Source organism: Gallinula chloropus, assembly GCF_964237585.1.
Source record: "Gallinula chloropus genome assembly, chromosome: 21".
NCBI classification, from domain to species: domain Eukaryota; kingdom Metazoa; phylum Chordata; class Aves; order Gruiformes; family Rallidae; genus Gallinula; species Gallinula chloropus.
In genome coordinates, this window is record NC_140106.1 from 8,977,173 (window position 1) to 9,000,019 (window position 22,847).

Below are 22,847 nucleotides of genomic sequence, written 5' to 3' on the forward strand. Positions count from 1 at the left end.
CCTCATGTGTTCATCTCTTGCTGAAAGCATTTTTCCATGGGTCAATTAAGAGAGCAGCACCACGGATGTCTACCGGGCTGGATTGGGAACTGGGAATTACAAAGCCATGCATCCAAACCCCTTGAGCCACCTGGAAAATCACTCTGGCCATTCCACACCTCCTAATACAAACTCCTGCCCTGAGTACAAGGGGCCACGTTACTCCTCAAAAAATAGGCAACTGCAGTAGCATCCTCTCTTCCACCTCTCTTGGAGGTCATCCCACCACCCTGTTCCCAACCCTGCCTCAATCAGAGGCAGTGCTGGTGAAAGGGATAATCTTCTCCAGAGAAACAGCCACCTCACACTCCACGTGCATCACCGCTGGCGAGGCACCCGCAGGGCAGGTGGTGGGAGAGGGCTCAGAGACCCCAGAAACCTTCTCAAAGGACACCTCGTTGCTTTCCATCTGTAGAGCAGTGTGGGGGAGAAGCTGGGGGTAGCTGAGGGTCACCACTTCCTTCTGCCACGTGGTGTCGTGGTGGTAGGAGACCAGCTCGTTGCTGAAGTTCACCGTCTCCACCGCGTTGCTGGGGCAGAGGCAGCCACAGCCCAAGATGGTTGTGAAAGCTCTCCTGAAGTCAGCATTGAAGGCGTAGATGATGGGATTGAGGGAAGAGTTGGCCCACCCAAACCAGACAAAGACGTTGAAGACCTTCTCACCGACACAAGGAAGCTCCCCCGGCTCCCGTCCGGAGCCGCAGAAGGGCACCACGCAGTTGAGGATGAAGAAGGGCAGCCAGCAGAAGACAAAGACACCCACGATGATGGAGAGAGTCTTGAGGACCTTCGTCTCCTTCTTGAAGGAGTTCTTCAGGGAGGCCTGGTGAGGGCAGTCACTGCTGTGGCAGCTTTGGGCATGTTCCACCGCCCTCTCCAGGGAGGAGATCCTGCGGATCTGCCGCTGGGCGATGCGGAAGATGCGGGTGTACGTCCCAATCATGATGGCAACGGGGATGTAGAAGCTGATGAGGGAAGAGGAGATGGCATAAGTCCTGTTGAGGCTGGAATCACAGTTCTCCTTCACTGTGATGTTAAATCCTGGCTCCTGATCGCTGAGGAGCTCACGATCCTTGTGCCACCTGAGCTGCACGGGGATGAAGGAAATCAAGACCGACAGCAGCCAAGCCACTCCGATCATGACGAAAGCCACGCGCTGCGTCATCTTCCTCTCGTAGCAGAAGGGGCTGGAAATGGCCCAGTACCTGTCCACACTGATCATGCACAAGTTGAGGATGGAAGCTGTGGAGCACATGATATCAAAAGCCACCCAAACATCACAGAAAGCCCCAAAGGGCCAGAACCCCACCACCTCGGTGGCAGCCTTCCAGGGCATCACCAGGACGGCCACGAAGAGGTCAGAGACTGCCAAGGAGATAACAAAAGAGTTGGTGACCTTAGAGCGCAGGTGCCTGAACTTCACCACAGCCACACACACCAGGGTGTTGCCCAGGAACGTGGAGAGGATGAGGAGGATGAGCAAGGCAGCTGTCACCACGCGGAAGGGCAACTTGGAGGTGCCTTCCTCTACCCAGCTCTTCCTGCTGCTGGTGACATTGATCACACCCTGCCCATCTCTTTCTGCAGAGGAGTAAAATCCATCCATGGGTTCTCCTTTCTTCCAGTCCCTTGAGAGGTTTCACAGGTGTTCAGGTCCCCATCAGCATCCAAAACCCCTTCTCACTGCTCCACTGACATCTCAGAAGCACCAACTGCAATCCTCCCAGCTCTCAGCCCCAGCCAGACGACCCAGCTTGAAGCTCTCACTCCACTCCAGATCTCCTGCTGACAGCGTGGTGTTTGGGGTTTTTTTCCCCCTCCCTCTCACCTCCCACCCTGTTTCTTTCTTTGCAGCCTGCTGCTCACAAAGAGCCAACACTCACCTCCAGCACTTGAGCGAGCTGGGAGGGCTCTGCTGTGAGCCTTCCTCCCTCTCCTCTCTCAGAAGCTCTTCAGTCATTATCGATCAGCTGCCTGCTACAGAATCCCAGCCCATCCCTCCTGCTCCAGCCAGGCTGGGACTTGCTGCCAGGTGCAAGAGGGAATCAGAGCTCCCTCTGCTCTTGCAGACAGAGCCTCTCTGCTCAGGCTGCTTCATTTGTTCTTCCCTCTGTTGCTAATCACTCTGGATTTCTCTCTCTGCCCACACACAGGTCCCCGCCATGTACCAGGTCAGTCCTCCACAAGCAAAGGATGTGACATCAGGAGTCTGCAGCTGACAGGGTAAGTTGCTTGGGAATTAGGTGATGGGATCGAAGGAGGAGAATAACAAACATTCCAGTGGGATTTGAGGGTCTTCACTGCAAATCAGGACGGGAATTTAGTGTGTTCGATCTCTGAATAAAAGTAGCCCAAGTTCATTGCACAGGAACCAAGTCATGGCCCAGGTATCTGACCCTAAAGCAGTTACCACCCCCCTCCCACACTGCCAGCAGCACAAAGCTGGCATTTACTTTCCACTACAGAATTCCTTCAAGTATCAGAAAGAGGAAAAACTAAAAGAAGGGAAACCACCCCCAAACCCACCCTTGTACCAGCGTGAGTGGTTTTCCCCTCCGCAAGTACCAGCCAGAGCACAGACTGAGTGCTTCTCTCAGCAGAGTAGGACCAAAGAGGATGCTGAACATCACATTCTTTCATCCCAAATAAACACAGGTATTTTCAGTAAAGCCATAGGAAGTAGTTTCAAGTTCATCACTCTTTAAATGGGACCTAAGCAGTCCCACGTTACCCTTCACACCCCAGCGACCCACTGGCAGCTGCAAACATTACCAGAAACACAAGATGTCACAGTGCCAGCCCTGCCAGCACACCCTGAGAGCTCTCCTCACTACCTAGCCCCTTTTCAGTGTCTGTGGGGACAGGCCAAGGGGCAATGGCTGCAAGTTGGAGCACAGGGAGTTCCACACAAAACACGGGGAAGAACTTTTCGCCAGTGAGGGTGAGGGAGCCCTGGGACAGGCTGCCCAGGGGGTGTGGAGTCTCTTTCTCTGGAGAGATTCCAGCCCTGTCCAGACCTGTGTGCCCTGTCCTAGGGAGCTGCTTTGGCAGGGGGTTGAACCCCATGGGCTCTGGAGGTCCCTTCCAACCCCTGTGATTCTATGACCTGCCTTGGAGAACAGCCTCACTGATAAACCACCCGAGGTGGGAAGGGGCAGTGACAGCTTTTGGCATCAGCCTGAACAACCAGCCAGGCAGCTGGGTGTTAACTCACTGGTGGCACTGACAGCAGCTGTAGTGTAGCCTCTGCCTGCCACACACAACCCTGAGAAAGAGAGCAACAACAGCCCATCCTCACAGCCTCAGCTCAGCTACATTGAGACTGAATGAACCCAACCTCACCACCCAGGCTTTGCATGAGCCCAGATCCAGCAGGAACTGCCCAGGAACAGCTTTCAAACAAGAGCACAATTCCTCTCTGGTGGCTGCAGACACTCACTCCTAAAGCAAACAGCACGCTGGCTCTGTCACAGGTGAAAGAAACGTGTTGCCAGCACTTACTTCTGAAGGCTTTGTTTAATTAAGCCTCATTAGTTCCACCGTCTGCAGCACGCTCCTGCCAAGTGCCTATGCCAGGGAGAGCGGCTAGATGGCACCAACAGCCGGCTTGTGGCTCAGCACCTTGGCTTAGGGGGAGGAAGAAGAGGGTCAGAGTCACCCAGACAGCTCAGGACCCTGGCAGAGCACTGACCTGCAGGAGGGTGCATGCGGATGCCACATCCCCTGGGGCGTTATTCCTCGTATTCCCTAGAGACAAGCCCCAGGCTGCTGTCACTGCTCTCAGAGGTGGCAGGGGATCCATCAGGCAGTGTTAAATCACAGCAGAGGCTCAGCAGGGTCACTGAGCCAGCAGGTATTCCAGGAAATCATTCCTCGAGACCCGAGGAAGCTTTCCTCCTCCTCCTCCTTCTCAGGAGGTTACAACCATCCAAGAAGGGATCACACCCTCCCACACTGCTCACACCAAAAGGAGCCATCCAGAGCTGGGTTAGGAGGGGGAAAAAGGCTGCTGGGAAGGGATCCAGTGCCCAGTTTCCATGCACCTCAGCACACAGCTCCTGCAGACAGGATCCCACCGCTGCTGCTCCTCTGTTCTGCTGCATTCCATTACCAGACACTTTTGCTCCATTTCCTCACATTAAGCAGCTGCTATTTTTTTTTTCCAAGGCTCCTGTTAAGTACTATTTTAAACAGCACTCAAAACATGATAAGATTCCAGTTTAGTGGCAGCTCAGCTCTTGGGTTTTATATTTAATTTCCTCACCCAGCAAGAAACTGCCCTCTATTTCCCTTCCCTGCTGTCTCACCAAAATACACTTAAAAATTCTCCATTCAGCCATCTTGATTACATTCCCCACTTTGCATCAAAGGAAGAAAATTACAAGCCACTTCAAATAAAAGCAGCAGCTGCTTGGGTTTAACTCTTAACTGCCTCTTCCAGGCGGTGCTCTCAAGACCCATTACTGGAGTGCTTATTCCTACAGGAATCACTTTGTGCTTCCAGAGGTGATACAGGGAAGAAATGAAGGGTAATCAGATCCTTTTAAGAGACAACCCAGGGATAGCAGCTGTAGGCAAGACCTGAGCTGTGCTGCAGACAGTGCAAGGTAAACCCAGGAAGGAGGAACAACTTCCTCCTCCTCTTCCCTGCCTGGGCCTGGAAAAGCACTGCAGCTCTCCTGGGAGCAGCACAGCAGCTCAGATCGAGCTTCATGCCAGAGGAAACAGGCACTGGACTGCCTGCCACCTTCAGAGCCTACTTCAGGCACCTTAGTATCAGAGGGAATGAGGAGTAAATTGTTTTGAGTAAGTTATACACCAGTTTACTCCATTTAGATTGTCTTTAGAGGGGAAAAAACCCCAGTGCTGGTCTCCTCAGCTGCACTGCCTAGTTACCATCAGAACAAGGAGCTGGGAAAAAACTGTCCCAGAGTAAGACTGGTGTATTGTTCAGTACAAAACCAAGGGGGCAGCTGGGAGAACTGACTTCTGCCATCTCCATTTCCTCCACAGTCACAGCAAGGTGGCTCAGGCAAAGGAGCGTGTGCCAGGCCAGCCTTGAAACCACACGTTTGAGAGATGCCACAATCATGAAAGGGAAGACAAGCTGAAGCAAAGGAAGAGCAGCAAACCTTTCCAAAGTTATAAGCATAAAACTAAAGCTGTATAACCCCAAAAACCAGCACAGGCTACTTGGTAAAACACAGAGACAACTTTTGAAAGGTAATCCTAGCGACTGCTGGGGTTTGTAAAGCACAAAGACTCAGGGAAATCAAAGTCTGACACTACAGGGTTGGGGTTGGTTTTTTTTTTTGATAAAGCAGCCCAGGAACCTGCCCATTCCCTCTCATCATACAGGTTTTATAGATGCAGCAGCACAGCTGGATCAGCCCTAACACAGCAGCGATCCACAGAGGAAAAAGTAAAGGAGGCACCACAAGGGACTCTGGTTCCTCCCCTCCCCTTTATTACACACAGGCAGAAACCACAGGGGTTTTTCTCCCATTTACTTACAAAGGAAAGGAATACAGATCTTCAAGTCATTTCACATGAATCCCACGTGCAGCCTGGGCAAACTGCTAGCTGGCTACAGCACACCTTCGCTGGCAGGAGGCTGTGCTCACAGGCAAAGTGACAGTGGCACCCTAGTGACACCTGCCACTTCTTCCCCTGCCCTCCAGGGCTGAAAGCTTCCTCATCAATAATTAACAGGATGTGAGAACACCAGCCCTAGTGCACTGCTCACCCAAGCTGCCACCCACAGGGCTCGAGCCACGGAGCTTGGTACAGGAGGCAGCAGAGAAAGGAATGATGCCAGGAGTACATTCCCAGTCAGGAGACCTGGTTATACATCAACACAGGGGGCTGAGTCACTCCCCTGCCTCACACAGGCTCTGTGTGCAGAAAGCCCAGTTAGTGACACATTCCCCTCCTGAAAGAATTCATTTCCTCATGTTTGTTCTCAGGCTTTCTGCTCTTCCATGTGCACCCATGTAATAAAAAAGGGACCTGCAAAAGATGGGCATTTTTGCTTCTGATGGGTGAAGACCTCTTCAGGTGCTGTGCTCAGGTCTTGTGTCTGGTTGGGGTTTTGCATTACAGATATTTATAGGGTTTTGTTTTGGGGCTCTCTAATACCATTATCAGGTGGAACTGCAACATCACAACCAAAGGCAAGGTCAAGGCTGTTCAATGAAAGTCCTCTTAAAGAGAGAAATGATGCATCCCTTCTCCTCCAGCCCCAAATCACTCAACACAGGAGCTCCAAGCAGATCACACTGCAGCTCCCAACAAGATTTGCAAACAGGGGGGGATGAGGGAGATATAAAAATAGCAAAAAGGCTCAAACTTCAAGTAAAGAGCAAGCAGCAAATTGTATTCTAGTCACTGCAAGCCCTCATCACAACAGGCAGCGTTAAGAAACTCCATTTCAGATCTTTTGCAGGTCTCCCTTTTAAGGCCTTAGTGTCTTTACAGAAAGAGGAATTACTTTTGTCTTGTGCTTGCACTTGCTGCCCTCTAGAGCAGCAACAAAATCTCCTACAATTTAACAGTTACAGTGTCTAGTTGTCCACGACCGTGCAGAATACAGACAGGGAGGGCTAGAACTATCAACAGGTGGTTAAGCTTGCTGCAGATATTAAGTACTGTCCTTGACATAACTCATGTGCCAAGTGTTTGAAACAACCACACAAACAGCCCAATGTTGAGCGACTGCAATAAGGCTGCAACTCAGGTTCTCAACATCAGCCACAGCAAATGAAAGGAAAACCCAAAACCAAACCAAAAAACCCAAAAAAAAAGCACTGTTATGGATAGAGAAGAGTTTATCTTCAGTGGGCAGAATAGTGAATTGCATTCCCAGAATGGGAAGACTGGATGTCACAGAGTGACTTGGGCTAACAAGTCAAACTGAGATGAGTGCAGATGTTGGCACGGAGATGACAAACACCAGCTGGGGCCAGTTCCAGAGTGGATTGTCATGGCAGGAGATCCTGTTGCTGAGCAAAGTGATATCCATGAAGAACAGGGGAGTGTTACTCCTCTCCCCAAAAGTTCTAGTCATTAGTTAAAGAACCTTAAGACAACTTCTCAAACTGCAGCAACAGGATACTGTCGGGTCTTTAGAGATTCAGTCCCAGGGCTGTTTTGGGTTCAGAGGAAGTAGAGGGGGTCTTTTGTGCCAAACCTATGAAGAAAATCACAACAGAAAGACATCAGTTTTCATCAGTAAAAGGGTCTGGATCAACCACATCTTGGTGCTTTGACATTCAGCTGCATCGTCTTGGAAACCCACGCGTCACGTTCCGTGTGGGATGCTGAGCATCCTTCTGCTCTAAAGCTTAAGAATATCAGCTGCCCAAACAAGAAGAAAACTGTATGAGCAGTCCTACCTAATTGTTCATTAACAAATTCATGTTAATGAAAATTAAAGCCTATTTAGCCCTGTCCAAGACAGGTGTAAGGAAAACTCAGCACACAGTTCAAGCCCGTAAGCTCTGGTCACTCGCTGTCACTAAATAAAGTCTCATTTAGAACCAGTTCAAGCAGAGCTCATACCAGTAACACCTAAGGCAGAGGAAGCACTCTAGGACACAGAAGATGCTGCATGCTTGGCAGCAACAGGCATGAAAACGCTGGTTTAGGCTATCACTGGTAACAGAACACACAAAAAACCACTGCCTGGCTTTGTACAGGCTTTGTTAAGCAATAACACATAATAATTAGCTCAAGAACTAGCTCCCTCATAGGGCCTTCAACTCCCTCCACATTCCATGGCAAAGAGTCCAGGCAGAGTTTCTAGCAAAGAAGGCAAGTCAAGACTGAAGCTGGCAGTGAAAGCCAATGCCTCTGGGCACCTGGCAGGGATACCAGTTTACTTTCCTCCTGTAACTGGGAGCAGGGAAGATTCTGGCTCCAGTTCTGCTAGACACCTTCCATAGGTCCTAAGAGCAGCTAGGCAACATGATTTGCTGAGATCCATACCTCCATCACAAACAGAGAGCTTTTCCAACTCTGCCTCGAGCTCAGCATCAGAAATGGGTGGACTCAGCACCTTCTGAGGAACAGGAGGCAGATCTACAGGCTCCTTAGTTGAGTCCTGGAGGAGGCTGTCCAGCTCCTTCTCAAGTTCCTCAGTGTCCATCTCTGCTGATTAAAGAAAACATTCAGTTCCAAGAAGAATGAAGTAGCATCTTAGCACAGATTGAAGTTGAGGTTTACAGATGTATTATTACTCCCAGCATAGTAAGAAGGAACTCCCTGTGCTGCTCCTGAAAGGTGAAAATTCAGTCCTGACCTCAGAGAGAAGCTATTTCTTTAGAAGCCTTTGTGCTGGGGCATCTAAAGGCAAGAATACCTTTCAGCACAGACAAGCAAGCTGAAGCAAGAAGGCCAGAGAAAAAAGTTCATCACTTAAAAACCAAAGCAGCAGCCACTCTTTCTAGAGATTGAAATCAACATTACACAGCTCTGGACTGAAATCCACCAGCAATTGCAGACAGCAGGGGTTTGGAGATGCACAAACACTGATTTCCCTGCAAATCCTGGCAGAGAATGGAATTCCCTATGAGTCCTTGTTCCTGCTTAAGGAACCAGTAGCAACAGCCTCAGTATTTCAGTAAGAGCTTATCCTCCCAGAAAGAGGAATAGATATGTAGGGAGGGAGCAGGGATGGGAGGGCAGCACAGAGAGCCAGCAACAGCAAGAGAAGACAAGCAAAGGATGAAAACCCCAGAACATACCTAGGCCATTGATCCCCACTCCAGCCAGAGTCTGGGCTACTTCATCTTGAGTATCACAAAGCTGAGGGAAAAGACACAGTGTTTAATATAAACTCATGTTTTACTGTAGCCACCCATGCCAGAAGTGGAAATAAAAAACCCACCCAAACCAGTAAGAACTTGATCAATCCTGGAACAGAAATTCTTAGTAAAAAGAAAAATCCCCCTGATTTTAGCTTTTTCTCCTAAGTAACAGCTTCTATTGTTGCTTAGGCTAATAAAAGAAGAAAGCTAAAGACCAAAGGACCAGGACATCTCAGGTATGAAATTTTACAGGCAGTCCATCAGCTCTCTAGTTGAAGTCACTATTTAAGTACACAGAGCTTAAGTTGCTAAATAAGTAATCCTTTTGTGTTTTGTAAACCAGCTTATGCAGAAACACAGCCCTCTTCATTTCAATTCCTTCAGAGGAATCTTGTCTCCTTTCCCTCCCTGAAGTGCAGATTACAGGTCAAGCAGCTTTAAGACCCAGGTTTTGTACTTGTAGCTGCATTCCAGCTTCCAAAGGTACAGCTTGTACTTCTTTTCACTACACCTAAATAAGCCTTTTCTAGGAAAGCTGTGTGCTTGCACAACCCTGCTAACCAAAGGAACACACAAAACACACATCTAACCTCAGCTGTGATTACTGGCCACCAGTAAAGGCAAAAATGTAAAATCACACACAGCCAGTTACCTGAAGACCTCTGCTTGTGATCTAAAAAGCTCAAGATTAAGTCAGTTTGCTCTGATGACACATGGAATAGAAACCAAACAGCATCTGAAGCCTGAGCATTAACAGCTGGGCAAGCTTACTGTGTACATCTAACACCACATGCCCTTATTTCAATACCTCTTGTATCTGATCCACCAGGTTCTCTGCCTTCTCCACTGTAACATCCTTCATAGACAGCTTCAGGGCTCCCACACCAGCCTGATAGGCATTAAATACCTAAAAAGAGAGAGGAAGGTGCACAATGCTAACTAAAAAAGAAACAACAGGCAGCATAAACTTCTCTTAAGACCTGTTATCCAAGCAGGACCCTCAGAGAAACATGAGCACCCAAGAGCAGGTTTATTCAGAGCAACAGCCCAACAGCAGAGCAGAGAATAAAGTCTCTCCAGGCAGCTCCCACCCCACAGGTGAAGCAGCACAAGTGAGGAGAGCAGGGCTAAGGTGAGAAGCACAAAGACACAACGAACACACTACCATCTGGTCAGTCTGGGAGGCGTATATACGATCCAGGATGCCCTGGACAGCATCCAGCTTGGAATGAAGCTCTTCAATGCGCCTTTCCGTCCTCCGTTTGGACTTCAAACATCTCAGTGCCTGGAGACATTGGATACACAGAGCACAAATCAGGCAGCAGCCAAAGGAAGTGTGAAAAAGAAAAGCCAGGATTTCCCCTTTCTCTTCACCACATCCCTCTCTGGACAAACATACTCTTGCTCCTTGGGCTCAGAAACACCACTTCAAGTATGCAATGGCCAAGCCTGGCCAGGATCTGCGGTTATGGATCAGCCCCAAGGCACTTCACTCACACTTCCCCCTCCCCTGAGTGGAGCTGTACTCACCAACTGCTTTTTCCCAGCTCTACAAGCACTCCGGGCATCCTCTTTACACCTGTCCAGATACAAGAAGGAAAAGCAGCTTACTCCTTTGCAAACCAGCAACCACCCTCACCACGCTGCTCTACTCCAGAAACAAGGAGTCACAACGCCTTTTAGATACCACCACCCTTAAGCCATCACCACCTCTCAGTAGTCCCTGAACACTCCAAGCCTTTGCAAAAACTACATCCACTCGCTGCCTGTTGTTTTCCTGGGGATAGGGAACAAAGGCTGGAAAACCTGCCCTAGGACATGGATGTGTTTATTGAACAGGAAAGGGGGACTTGCACTTTCAGAAGGCAGCTGTGTTCTAACTGTATCACAGGAATACAAAGCTCTACAGTACCCTGTAAAAAAAAAAAAGCACAAGGTTCTTCCCACCACCCTTCCCCAAATTACTTCTCTGCTTCCTGGGAAAGGGACTCCACCTTCTGTGACAGCAGCTGCTCACTTTGCATCAACTGATAGACTCCAATGTCCACATCATTCATTGGGGAGACTTTGGCATGAAGACCTCGTGCAAACTTCACTATCTGAAGAGAGAGGACCACATGCTTGAGTCATATTGTCTCCAAAATCTGTGTCTGCACTAGAAATACTTCCACCCTGATGGGAGGAAAAGATGCTTTTAGAGTTTAAGCCTTGTAATAAGAGTGATGAGGAGATACCAGTCATCATATAATCTAATCTTAAGGTAGACAAGATCAAGTAACATCAATGTGAAGACAGAAAGCCTTAATGGAACACCCTGAAGCCTTAATGGAACACCCTGAAGCCTTAATGGAACACCCTGAAGATCTAGAGGTGTCCTGGAGCAATGAACAGTGCATGGCAATGCCACACTTCTGCACACCTCAGTACAGAAGTGTCCACTGCAGAACACAACAGGCAAACATGCTGAATTAGAGACAAGAGCTCCTGGATCTCTGTAGTTACTGACAGACAGGAAAACCTCTTCACAGAAAGTAGAGCACCAATTCCAGTGGTGTGGGACAGTTTTAATCTGGGTAGCTGGGAATGGGTCAAGCTGGGAGTTGATAACTACAGTATCTGCAATTTTCTAGCTGCTAAATTGCACTGGTAGTATTACAAGTGTTTGATGGAGGAAAAAGGAACCTGTCATGCAGGACTTGAGGATTTAATCCCATCTATAACCAGGGTATGATGTTAGGTGCATCAGACTGACTTTCCCAATCTCAGAGTGCCCAGATGTAGCCAACAAAGTATTCTTCCCAGCCAGATGAAGCACAAGATGGGGATTATGCCACCCAAAAGCAGTCACCTTTACCCTGTACCTTCTCTCCATTCTGTTCCAGGATTGTGACCCTCTTTTCCTTCTGCAGCTGGAGCAGCAACAAGTAGAACGTCCTTTCATCAGGACAAACACTGGCACAGAGGGAACGCAGCTCTGAGAGGGCAACGACAGGGTGAGAAGAAAGCGTGGAGTTCTGATAGAGGCGATAAACGTCCTCTGCCTTCTCCTGAAAGGAAGCAAGAGAGCTGTCTGTCAGCTTCCAGAGCACTCTTCCTTCTCTCATAGGAGCTGCCAAATCATAGAATCACAGACTGGGATGGGTTGGAAGGGACCCCAAGGGTCACAGAGCTCCAACCCCCCTGCCACAGGCAGGGACACCAACCTCCAGGCCTGGAGCTACACAAGGTTGCCCAGGGCCCCATCCAACCTGGCCTTGAACACCCCCAGGGATGGGGCACCCACCCCCTCTCTGGGCAGCCTGTTCCAGCCCCTCACCACTCTCTCTGTACAGAACTTCCCCCTAAGATCTCATCACACCCTTCCCTCCTTCAGCTGCACTCCATCCCCCTTGTCCTGCCAGTCTCTGCCCTTTAACAAGCTGATTCCCCTCCTGTTTCTCTCCCTTCAGGCACTGGCAGGCTGCAATGAGGTCCCCCCTGCAGCCCTCTCTTGTCCAGGCTGCACCAGCCTGAACCACACCTGCTTCCTCCCACACCCCCAAGGGGAATAGTTAGAAACATCACTCATTGGGCCAGAGAGACTTTCAGAATGAGTTGCATGTAACACCCCAAAACAATCACAGTTCTTCACAAGTCTCACTATTCATGCAAGGAAAGGCAGTAGGGTTTCCCACCAGAACCCAAACTATCTCCTGTGCAAATGATAAGGAAGAACATAAAGGCCACACAGGAACCAAGCTGGCCTCCTCTGCACCTCTTGAAGTCTGCTCCCCACCCTAAGTTTAAACCCAAAAAACCCTTTCCTTTCATCCAGGCTGTACTTCTACTCAGAGTCATCCTGCATCATTTGTATGTGCTCAGAGGAAGAAAAGCTTTCCCCATGTCAAGTGAGAGTTACAGTCCATGGAAGATGAGAGGGACAACTCTTTCCATCCACCCCCACGTTCCACATCCAAGGCTTGTGGTTTTCCAAGCACCTTTTTAGGGGGGTTCTCTTCTCCCCCACACAGACACCCTCAGAGAGGGCTGTGGAATAGCCACTGCAGAGGGAAGACACCCTCTGGTATCACAGGAACTCAAATAAAGGAACACAGCTCTTGCAGTGTGCTAGTCCCAGCCACGTAGAGTGAGTCTGATTGTCTCCTGGGTGGGTGAGCAGACAGCTGTGTGGTGCTTTGCTGCTGGCTGAGGTTAAAACCACAACACACAAGCCCTGAAGTGAAAGCAGCCTTTAAAAACACACATCCAAGCTCAGCTCAGGGATACACTGGCCTGACTGTCAGCGACTTCTACGTCACCTGTTTGTCCCTACAACAGATGGCACTCAATCCACAAGGTTGTCTCTGTACTATTACTTGCATGAACTCAAACCTGAGATTTCCAACAGCCTCAGCACTCTACCTGCCTTCCTACACAAGCAAACCTCCCCTCCCATTTCCAGCAAGTCCATGAAAAGTCACTGTGTTAGCTCCAAACAACATCTGGAGGTACAAGCTACTTCTTATCCCAGAGTTATTCCACCCCTCCCTCTACAGCCTTCTAATCACCCAAGGAGTACAAATGAAGTTCTACTCAATCCTGTATTTCCTTGCTAGCATATAAAGCACCTTGATTTCTCTGGAGATGCAGAATCTTGAGAAAGCTCTCAACACCACTCACCTGAAGCAGCTCCACATAAATCAGAACTTCCTCTTCCTCTGGTATTTTACTGTCCCCCAGCACGCTGGAGAGCGTCCACTTCAGGGGCTTCAGAATGAAGACCCCCACACCCCAGGAAATCCAGCTGCTGTCTACACTGGCCATGAAGTCTGACTCCCTCTGCAGCTTGCCACGTCTAGAGAAGAGATGTACAAGCAGAACTGAGAATGGTCAGTCCTAAACCCTTCCACTGGCAGGGAGCAAGAGCACCAGCACAGAGGATTAACAGGAACACTGTCCCAGCAGTGTTTTCTAACACCCATTTCTGGCTAAAGTTCAACATGTTACCACTGGGTATGAAAGTGCACGGAGGTCTCCACTCCTCCCAGGCCTCCTCTGGGTACAAGGTGCTCTCCTTTACCATTTTTTCCCAGGTTTGCACATTTTCTTTCCCCAGTTTTCTGACTGGGACAAGGGAATCAATGGGGAAGGGCAGTTTTTAAAGGGGACAGCCACACATTTCAACATCTTGTCTGCATGTTAAACTGCAAACAAAGCTTTCCTCAGACCTGGAGATCTTTTTTTTAACGTTACAGATGTGGATTCAGCTAGCTCCTGCTGCTCTTGATCCTTTGCAGGGTATTGGTCCAGGCAATGGTTTCACAACACAAAATACCTGGTTGCAAATACCAGCACACCACATCCCCACACACCTGTACCCCACCACATCCCCACACACACCTGTACCCCACCACATCCCAGGTAACATAAGCCAATTCAACCCAAAGCTCCCCCCCTGTGCCTACAAGCTCTCCCAGCACAGCATTCCCTTGGGATGCCCTGAACTCCCCACAGCTCACCAGCCTCCCACACCTCCTGCCAGCACCAGGCTGAACTCCTCTGACCCCTGAGGCAGCTTTACCTTGCACAGGGCTCCCAAGCTCCCTCTGCACAACAGAACCCCACGTTCCCTCGGGCCCCTTCCGAGCATCCCCTCTCCTTTGCAAGCCCCGCCACAGCAACAAAACCCTCTCCTGCTCTCCCAAGCAGGCACAACCACCCCTCCAACCACAGCACCGAGCCTCCCTCGCCATGTATCCAGCACACGACGGGCATCCTCCCTGCTGGCATGACACAGACTCTCCTTGCCCGCATCCCCAGCGCCAAGCTGCCTCACACCCCAGCCTTCCACAAACACCCCTCCTCGCCGGCTGCGGGTGTCTGTGCCCCCCACAAAGCCAGCCCTCCACCCTGCGGCCTTCCCCTGCCCTCCAGCCCCCGCAGCGGGAGGGCTGCCCGGTGGAAAACACCCCCCCCCCCCTCCATCTCCCCCACCCCCCCCCCATCATCCGCCGCGGTACCTTAGGAGCTCCCGGAGGACGGTGCCGAGGCCGAGCGGGAGGCTGCCGCGCCGCTCGAAGCCGTGCTGCAGGTCTCGCAGGCAGGTGCGGACGGCGCCTCGGCGGCGGCCGCGGGCCAGCACCAGCCCGACCCAGAAGGCCATTTTGCTGTCCCACTCGGTGCTGTTCACCTCACGGCTTTGCTTGAAAGCCGAGAAGAGAAAAGCCATCCGTTCGTCGTCCGTTTCCCACTCGGGCGGCAGGTCCCCCTCCGGGGCCGGCCCAGGCGGCGCCCGCTCCGGGCTGCACATCTACGCGAGCCCCCGGCTCCGCCGCGGCCTCCGCCCGGCCGGGACCCGCCTGGCTGCCGGGGAGACACGCACAGCGCATGCGCGGTGCTCGTCCTTCCCACCCCCCCCCCAGCCGCCTTTGTGTGGGCCGCCCCGCGCCTCCTCCCCCCCCCCCGCCCGGCGTGGTACAGCCCTGCGCCTGCGCACTGCGCGCCGCCGCCTTCCCGCCTTCCCGCCCTCCCGCCGTGCTTGTTGGCGGGTGGGTCAGTGAGGCGGGAGAGGCTGAAGGTGGCGGGTGGGGCGTTTGTTTGCTCCTTCCCCTCCCCCAAACACACTCCCTGGCTTCACGTGGGGGTGACATCACGCGGTGACATCATCGGGGGGGGTGATGTCATTCTGCAGAGCGGGGCCCTGGGTTTCCCCATTCTGGCTGGAGGCTGAGCCTGGGCTGGCTTAACCCCCTCCACCTTGGGCTGCTTGTGCCCTCGGAAACCAAGCGGGGCTGGAGGCGAGCGAGTGCTGGGTGGGAATGCTTCAGCCCGCACCAGGTTAATGCAGCGATCCCAGGTTCTCTAGGTGACCCTGCTCTGGCAGCCACCAGTGTGCATCCCCAGCCCAGAAGACCAACCACATCCTGGGCTGCATCACCAGCAGGTCCAGAGAGGGGATTCTGCCCCTCTGCTCTGCTCTGGGGAGACCTCAGCTGCAGTGCTGGGTCCAGCTCCGCAGCCCTCAGCACAGGAACGACATGGACCTGTTAGAGCAGGTCCAGAGTAGGCCACAAAAATGGGGGCAAAGGGCTGGAGCACCTCTCCTGTGAAGCCAGGCTGAGCAGCTTGGAGAAGAGAAGGCTGTGGGGGGACTTACAGAGGCCTTCCAGTCCCATGGCTGCAGAGATCCACCATCCTTGTGCCCTGCAGCACACCATCCCATGCTTAAGATACTTATAAACATTAATTAGGTCCCCCCTAAGTGTGGCCAGCAGGTCACGGGAAGGGATCCTCCCCCTCTGCTCTGCCCTGGTCAGGCCCCACCTGGAGTGTTGTGTCCAGTTCTGGGCTCCCTGGGATCAAACAGACAGGGATCTCCTGGAGAGAGTCCAGAGGAGGGACACAGAGATGATGAAGGGCCTGGAGCATCTCCCCTGTGAGGAAAGGCTGAGTGAGCTGGGGCTGTTCAGCCTGGAGAGAAGACTAAGGGGGGACCTTATTAATGTTTATCAATATCTGAAGTGTGGGATGCAGGGGAAATGGGCAGCCCCTTTTCAGTGTCTGTGGGGACAGGACAAGGGGCAATGGCTGCAAGTTGGAGCACAGGGAGTTCCACACCAACATGGGGAAGAACTTTTCCCCAGTGAGGGTGAGGGAGCCCTGGGACAGGCTGCCCAGGGGGATGTGGAATCTCCATCTCTGGGGAGATTCCAGCCCCATCTGGACACCGACCTGTGTGCCCTGTCCTAGGGAGCTGCTTTGGCAGGGGGTTGGACCCCATGGGCTCTGGAGGTCCCTTCCAACCCCTGTGATTCTGTGATTCTATGATCCTCCTAAAAATCACCCTGGTGACAGCGCAGAGCTGTTGGTGTGTTCGTTCCTGTGGGCAGGGTTGTGCAACCTTTGATGGCTGCGGCCGTGCTGTGCACACGGGTGGCCTGCAGGCCGCACGGGGCATCAGCCTGCTCAGGCAGCTGGTGCTCCTTATGTTGGTGGAGATCTTAAGAGGGAGAAACTTCATGGCTGGGGCGGCTGCCTGATGTCCTCATCCCACTGAGAGCACCAGGGCTGCCCCAGCCTGGCCTTGCCAGGGCCTCACAGGGACTCGAGTCTCAGCTAATACCAGCAGATATTGGCTCTCCTGTCCTCTCACAGCTGCTTTTCTCTTTGCTTTCCTTCACATGCCAGCACGATATCCATCCCCCTCCAGTTCCCAGAGGGCAACAGCCTTGATCATGTGAATGTTGGGATGCAGGAGAGGGAGGAGAGCGAGGAGCTTCTTTATGCAAAGTCTCATGCTAGAGCAAAGCTCAACGCTACTGAAAAACAGGGGACCAAACGCTGTTGCTTAAGCAGAGCTGCCAAGTTCTGAGTATTTCTGTATCACTGCCATTCACCATATGTGATATGTCTTGTTTCACGTGGAGCAGAGGGAAATTGAGCTGTGTTTGGGACCTCAGCCCTTGGGGGGTACCCTGTGCCCCGTGGGCACGCTCTGGTTAATCAGCCATCCCAAGGAGGACAGAACCACAAACACATCCAAACACGTGTTCTGGGACTTCCTAGGTTTCTCAGATGTGTTTGTCTTCCCTGAGAGGCAGGAGGGGAAGATTGCTGTGGTCTGTGACTGTGTGCTGCAATTCCTTTGGCAGGCTCTGAGTCAGACCTGCCCTGTGCAGCCACCACCTTAACCCCGTAGCTGCCGGGATGCGAGAGCAGCCCTTTCACTTCAGGCTTTCTCCAGGAATCACAAGTCAGCCAGCCTCAGAAAACACAGGGCATGGAGCTTGTTTCACCCTGTGTTGTTATTAGAAGGGTTTCCTGAGGCTGCTGAGCTGTGCAGGAGCCTGTTCGGGCTGCGGTGGAAGGCTGCTCCCGACCACATGTGGCTGGTGTTGTTTCCCATGCACCGTCAGAGCAGAGCCGGTCCTCAGTGCTCACGGTGAGCAAAAGCCATTGACAGCGGTAAAGAAACGCCGGCGGCGGGTTCGTTCAGAGGGTGTGGTAACACCGCCTTGGCTCCCTTCCCCTGGCCAGACCTCAATGCTGCAGGGAAGGCAGCAGGTCTCCGAGCAGCCTTTAAAGAAACCCCAATCCCTGTTTTAAATCAGGAGATGACTCAGCACAGCCAAGAGGCTATTTTTATCTTCTTCCAAGCTTTTCTGTGTCAAGCTGAAATTTTCTATTAATCCTTTCAGTGCTAGCCCCCAAAATCATGTCACCTTCTGACTGCGAAGCTGTTCATCCCTGAGGATCTGCGACCTCCAGGATACCCTTCTGCCAAAACCCAGCCCTGGCTTTTCCCTGCTAAGCCAGGCAAGTTTTAGCCACAGCCAGCAGAGCAAACACTTGTGTCCAGGAAGCTGAACAGCAGCATCTGACCACAGATTCTGTTCAAAGGAACCGCACGGGGCTGTTTATACACCTGAGGGAATCGGCCTTGAACCTACGGTGCTGGAGGCTTTTGGATTGGGGAATCACATCGGGCGGGCGATAAAAGGAGCCAAGGGGATGGTCTGATCCCACTCCTGCAGGATCCTGCCAGATGAGAAACTTCCTCCTGGAAATTCAGCCATGGAAAAAACTGTCACAAGATACAGATTAAAGTATATATATTGGCTGAAGAACGTGTTCATGTGATTTGAGAAAGCCGTGGAAAAGATTGTGGGCATCCTCAGTGTATAACCCCTCAGAGCTGCTTTTTATTTGGCTTTTGCAGCTGTGCACAGAGATCAAACGACAGCAGCCCCGTCCCTTCGTCCCTTTGTGGAGTCTCAGGGCTTACATGTGGCAGGGGATGAATCACAGAATCATAAAATCAAAGACTGGTCTGGTTTGGAAGGGACCCTAAGGGTCACAGAGCTCCAACCCCCCTGCCACAGGCAGGGACACCAACCTCCAGGCCTGGAGCTACACAAGGTTGCCCAGGGCCCCAGCCAACCTGGCCTTGAACATCCCCAGGGATGGGACATCCACCCTCTCTCTGGGCAGCCTGTTCCAGCCCCTCACCACTCTCTCTGGAAAGAACTTCCCCCTAATATCTCATCTCCCCCTTCCCTCCTCCAGCTTCACTCCATCCCCCTTGTCCTGCCAGTCTCTGCCCTTTAGCAAGCCGATTCCCTTCCTGTTCCTCTGCTCCCTTCAGGGACTGGAAGGCTGCAATGAGGTCCCCCCACAGCCTTCTTTTCTCCAGGCTGCACCTGCCCAGCTCCCTCAGCCTCTCTCCGTAGGGGAGCTGCTCCAGCCCTCTGAGCATCTCCATAGCCTCCTCTAAACTGGATGAGACTGGTGCTGCTGGGCAGCGGTTGTGCAGGCGGTGGCTCGGCTCTGCTTGGCCAGCAGTGCATGGGGCTTGCTGCTGCTGGAGCAGGTGTGCTCAGGTGTTTGTGGGGCAGCCGCAGGTTTTTTGAGGAGTTTGTAACATCCCAGTTTCCCCCAGAGTTTTACACCTGGGGTGGGTTGAGCAGAAAGCTGGATTTTACGTGATAATGGAGCATTTCAGACCTCAGCCCTGCAGCTCCGAGTCTGCAACCAGCCATCTCATTCATCCCAGTGCCCCTTTAAAGTCCTGGTTGTAGGGGAGAGGAAGGAAGGGGAGGTCTGGGCAAGCAGTAGATCTTAGTTTAGACTCCGTGCTAGCTGTTTAAAGTTTCCTCCATGCTTGTAGGAGCCCTCTGGGTTGGCAGGGAAAGGAGAAGCATTTAACCCTTCCCTGGCCAGCAGCTGCATTCTCAAGGGCAGAGAAGCTGTGTCGGGAATGCATAGGGAGAAAGGATGAGGAAATCCACCTGCTTGCCCTGAGTGTCTCCCAAAGATAAGAGAGGCTAAGGGAGTGAAGACAGAAGCCTGAGCATCCCTCTGACACAAAGGGGAAACTGAGGCACTGAGGGACTGGGTGGTTTTCCCGGAGAAGAGCAGTGCAGTGGAGAATTGAGTTCAGTTCTCGTGGAGTTCATGGCCTGGATTGCCCACAAGACCTTTTCCTCCCTCTTTTAAAGAGGAACCTCTCACTTAGGAGAAGAATCATTTGTTTATTCAGAAGGGGGGGGGGGGGGGGGAGGAGAAGGTCAAGGTTATCAGGTGGCTTCAGCTCCCTCCAGACAGAGGCAGCAAGAAACTGAGGGCAAAACAGAATGTTCACGTTAAAAAATCATCCAGAAATAGGCACGTACCCCATGGCCTCCCCAGGCTGCACAGAGGATCACAGTTAGAAGGAGGGTGCTCTGGAAAGGGAGATTACAGCCTCCTTCACCCCCTGAGCTCTCCCTGAAGAGGCACGATGAGCAAACAGACACCGTGTTAGGGAGTATTTCACGGGGCTGAGCCGTTGGGTGCCGCAGGGGCAGCCAGCTCGGTGAGGCTAACCACTAACCGTGGCTGATAAGGGCTTCCCCGGGTGGCTGTTTATTACAGCTCTGCAGGCAGCTTTGGGCTCAGATCTCCCTTCTCCCCAGCAGCGAGGGGGCAGGAGATGAGCCACGCTCCTGCTCAGACCCTCACACTCATTTTTATTCTCTGCCTGCAGAGAACTGAGGAAGCAGGGAGGGAAATTTGGGACCCCAAACCCACTCCGGGTCCCCTTTTCTTCTCGGTGTGCTTTGTTTACCCCCTGGTGCAGCCTCCCTCAGCTTCTGGGGGGCTCCTGGTTTACAGGGAGCTGTGGGGATGAGCAGGCAGGCGGCGATAAGGACTGGGTGCCTGCTGGGAGGGCTGTCCTTGGGTGATAAACACACCGCCCGTGACCGGAGCCTGCCCTGCAAATCAGCCTTAAATGGAAATGGTCGGGCATGCCAGCACGGCCAGGGTGGAAATTCTTGCTTGGCGGGTGAATGACGTATCTGCTGGGGCGTCCCATCCCTTGGGGTGGGCTGGGGAGTGGGAGAGGGAGAGCATCACCCACCTCCCTCATAGCTTCAGTCCCCACGGGCCAGGTATAAAAGCTGCCTTTGTCTGGAGCTGTGTACAAATATTATCTCTGTGGTTTGTCAGGAGAGATTATCTGTGTTAATCCAGCTTTATAAATGGGGAGATTGAGAGGGATGGAGAAGGCACCGTGGCTTCCTAACAAGTGTTTGGCAGGAGGAGGATGGGGGTCTGGAGCTCTGGGTGCTGAGGGTTGGCTCCCGCTGCTGGGATGCGTCTGGTGGCCCAGTGTAAAGTATGGGGCAAACTGGGAAGCTCCACTTCTGTGTCACCCTTGTCCCATGTCCAGCCTCCTCCTGTCTGAGTTTACACACTGCAGTTCCCTAAAGAGCATCAGGTTGTTTTTCAGGGAGAAGAAGGACCGGCTCCTTCCCCATCCCCCTGAACATCCACAGAGCACATGAAAGCCACAGACCAGCACTTCTTCTGACCTTGCTGAAAAATTCATCCTTCTCTAAGGACCCAAATGACTTCAGCTGAAGTCAGTGGTATCCAGAGCACACAACACATGGTTTTGGTTAAACAAAAGGCCTTGCATTCTTTTGGGGCTTGTAATAGAAGTACCCACCCAGGAAACAACCAGGAATAATCCTTCTCCTCTGATTCCCTCTGCAGCTGCAATGTTTTTGGCATAGACAAGCTCTGACTTCTGCAAGGAGAAAACCAGCTTTCCACTGCACACCATGGCTGGATGGATGAGCCAAAGGGAAGATGCTTCCCAAATACCCACATCTCAAGCGGGTTTGCTACGGCCCTGCTGGTCCTGCTGGACCCAGGGAGCCTTGCTGCCTTCCTCCACATCCTGGGGCTGATGATGATGGTGGCTGAGCTGGTCAGCAGCCCCATTGGCACCCAGATTTTCCATGCCCTCAGCACTTTCTCCTGGTGAGTAGGGCTTTTTTTATCCTCCTACAACCCACTTCCAGGCTCTCACCTGCAGTTGCCTCCGCCTTGGGCCAGGTTTAGAGAGACACCAGTCACTCCCCAGTTATTCATCCGTGGCCTCCATACCAACGCCTCCGGTGAGTCATTTCAGAGGAAGGGAGGCAGGGAGGGGAGGAGAGAAGGAGGGAAGGAGCCAGCGTGAATCTTTGGGCTGTTGAGTCCCTCTTCACACACACACACACACCAGGATTTGTTAGTTCCCAGTTCAGGGCTAGGAAAAGATTAACAAGCCAACATGGCTGTTCCTCGGTTGTAGTTTGGTCAGAGCAGTTTTTCTTGTGTAACAGCAGAAAGTCCAAAGGTTTAACTTGAATTTTTTCTCCTTTTCAACTCAAGTGTTGGTCCCTTCCCCCTTCCCCCCCCCAAAAAACCAACCACCAACCAACCCCGAGGTGGAATTTCCCCAGTTTCCAGCTCAGAGGCACAAAGATGGCAGTTTTGCAAGACAAGCACGCGTTTTGGCAGAGCTGTGCTGTGCCTTTGCACCTTGGACAGCTGTGACCCACCCTGGGGAGCCCTGGCAGCGGATGGATTTCTCACCAGGGTGCCTTTGTGTAACCCCCTTTTTCCCTGGAAAAGGAAAACCTGTGGCTTTGCTCACTTGATGTGGCTGCTGTGTAATTGGGGGGGGAAATGTACACTGGAGAATCAAGAACACACTGGGAGAAACTTTCCTGATGGCTCCTGATCTAGGAGCTTTGGAACTAATTTGGGGATGGAGTGAGGGAAGAGAAAAAAAGAGGGGGAAAAGGGGGGAAATAAGAGGTGCTAAAAATGAAAAGTGATGTGAAAGTGGAGTTGGGCTTCGCCGGGCTGTTAGGAAACTGCGCACTGACAACCTGGCGCGGTTTTGTCGGTGGTGGCAGGATCCAGAGGAGGTCTGGCAGAGGCCACCTCTCCTTGCGCCCTCCTCCTCCTCCTCCTCTTCCTCCTCCCCCCGCCCTGCCCGCTGTATAAACGCGCGGTCCGCCCCGCTGCCCATACACGGCACCATTCGCTGCGCTCCGTGACGCCCGTTCCGTCCCGTCCCATCTCACCCCGTCCCAGCGAAGCCGTGCCCGGGCCCATCCCGAGCCCTGCCCGGTGCCGTGCCCATCCCCGAGCCGTGCCCGGTGCCACGGCCGCCGCGCTCCTCTCCGCTGCTCCCCGCGCAAG

General features: G+C 52.4%; 2 protein-coding genes across 2 annotated transcripts; both read right to left on the reverse strand.

Moving 5' to 3' along the window:
• Positions 1–286: 286 nt before the first annotated feature.
• LOC311199845 (D(1) dopamine receptor-like) lies at positions 287–1,645 on the reverse strand (the record flags this gene model as incomplete). Its single annotated transcript, XM_084273980.1, has 1 exon — positions 287–1,645. One exon carries the CDS (start codon positions 1,643–1,645, stop codon positions 287–289), a length of 1,359 nt encoding a protein of 452 aa, XP_084130106.1.
• A 3,737-nt stretch (positions 1,646–5,382) lies between these two features.
• CHMP7 (charged multivesicular body protein 7) lies at positions 5,383–15,183 on the reverse strand. Its single transcript, XM_084273835.1, has 10 exons — positions 14,846–15,183; positions 13,506–13,680; positions 11,708–11,893; positions 10,812–10,945; positions 10,377–10,425; positions 10,012–10,131; positions 9,655–9,753; positions 8,784–8,844; positions 8,026–8,187; positions 5,383–7,228 (listed from the first exon to the last, which is right to left on the reverse strand). Exons 1-10 carry the CDS (start codon positions 15,133–15,135, stop codon positions 7,164–7,166), a joined length of 1,341 nt encoding a protein of 446 aa, XP_084129961.1. The 5' UTR covers positions 15,136–15,183; the 3' UTR covers positions 5,383–7,163.
• Between the last annotated feature and the right edge of the window lie 7,664 nt (positions 15,184–22,847).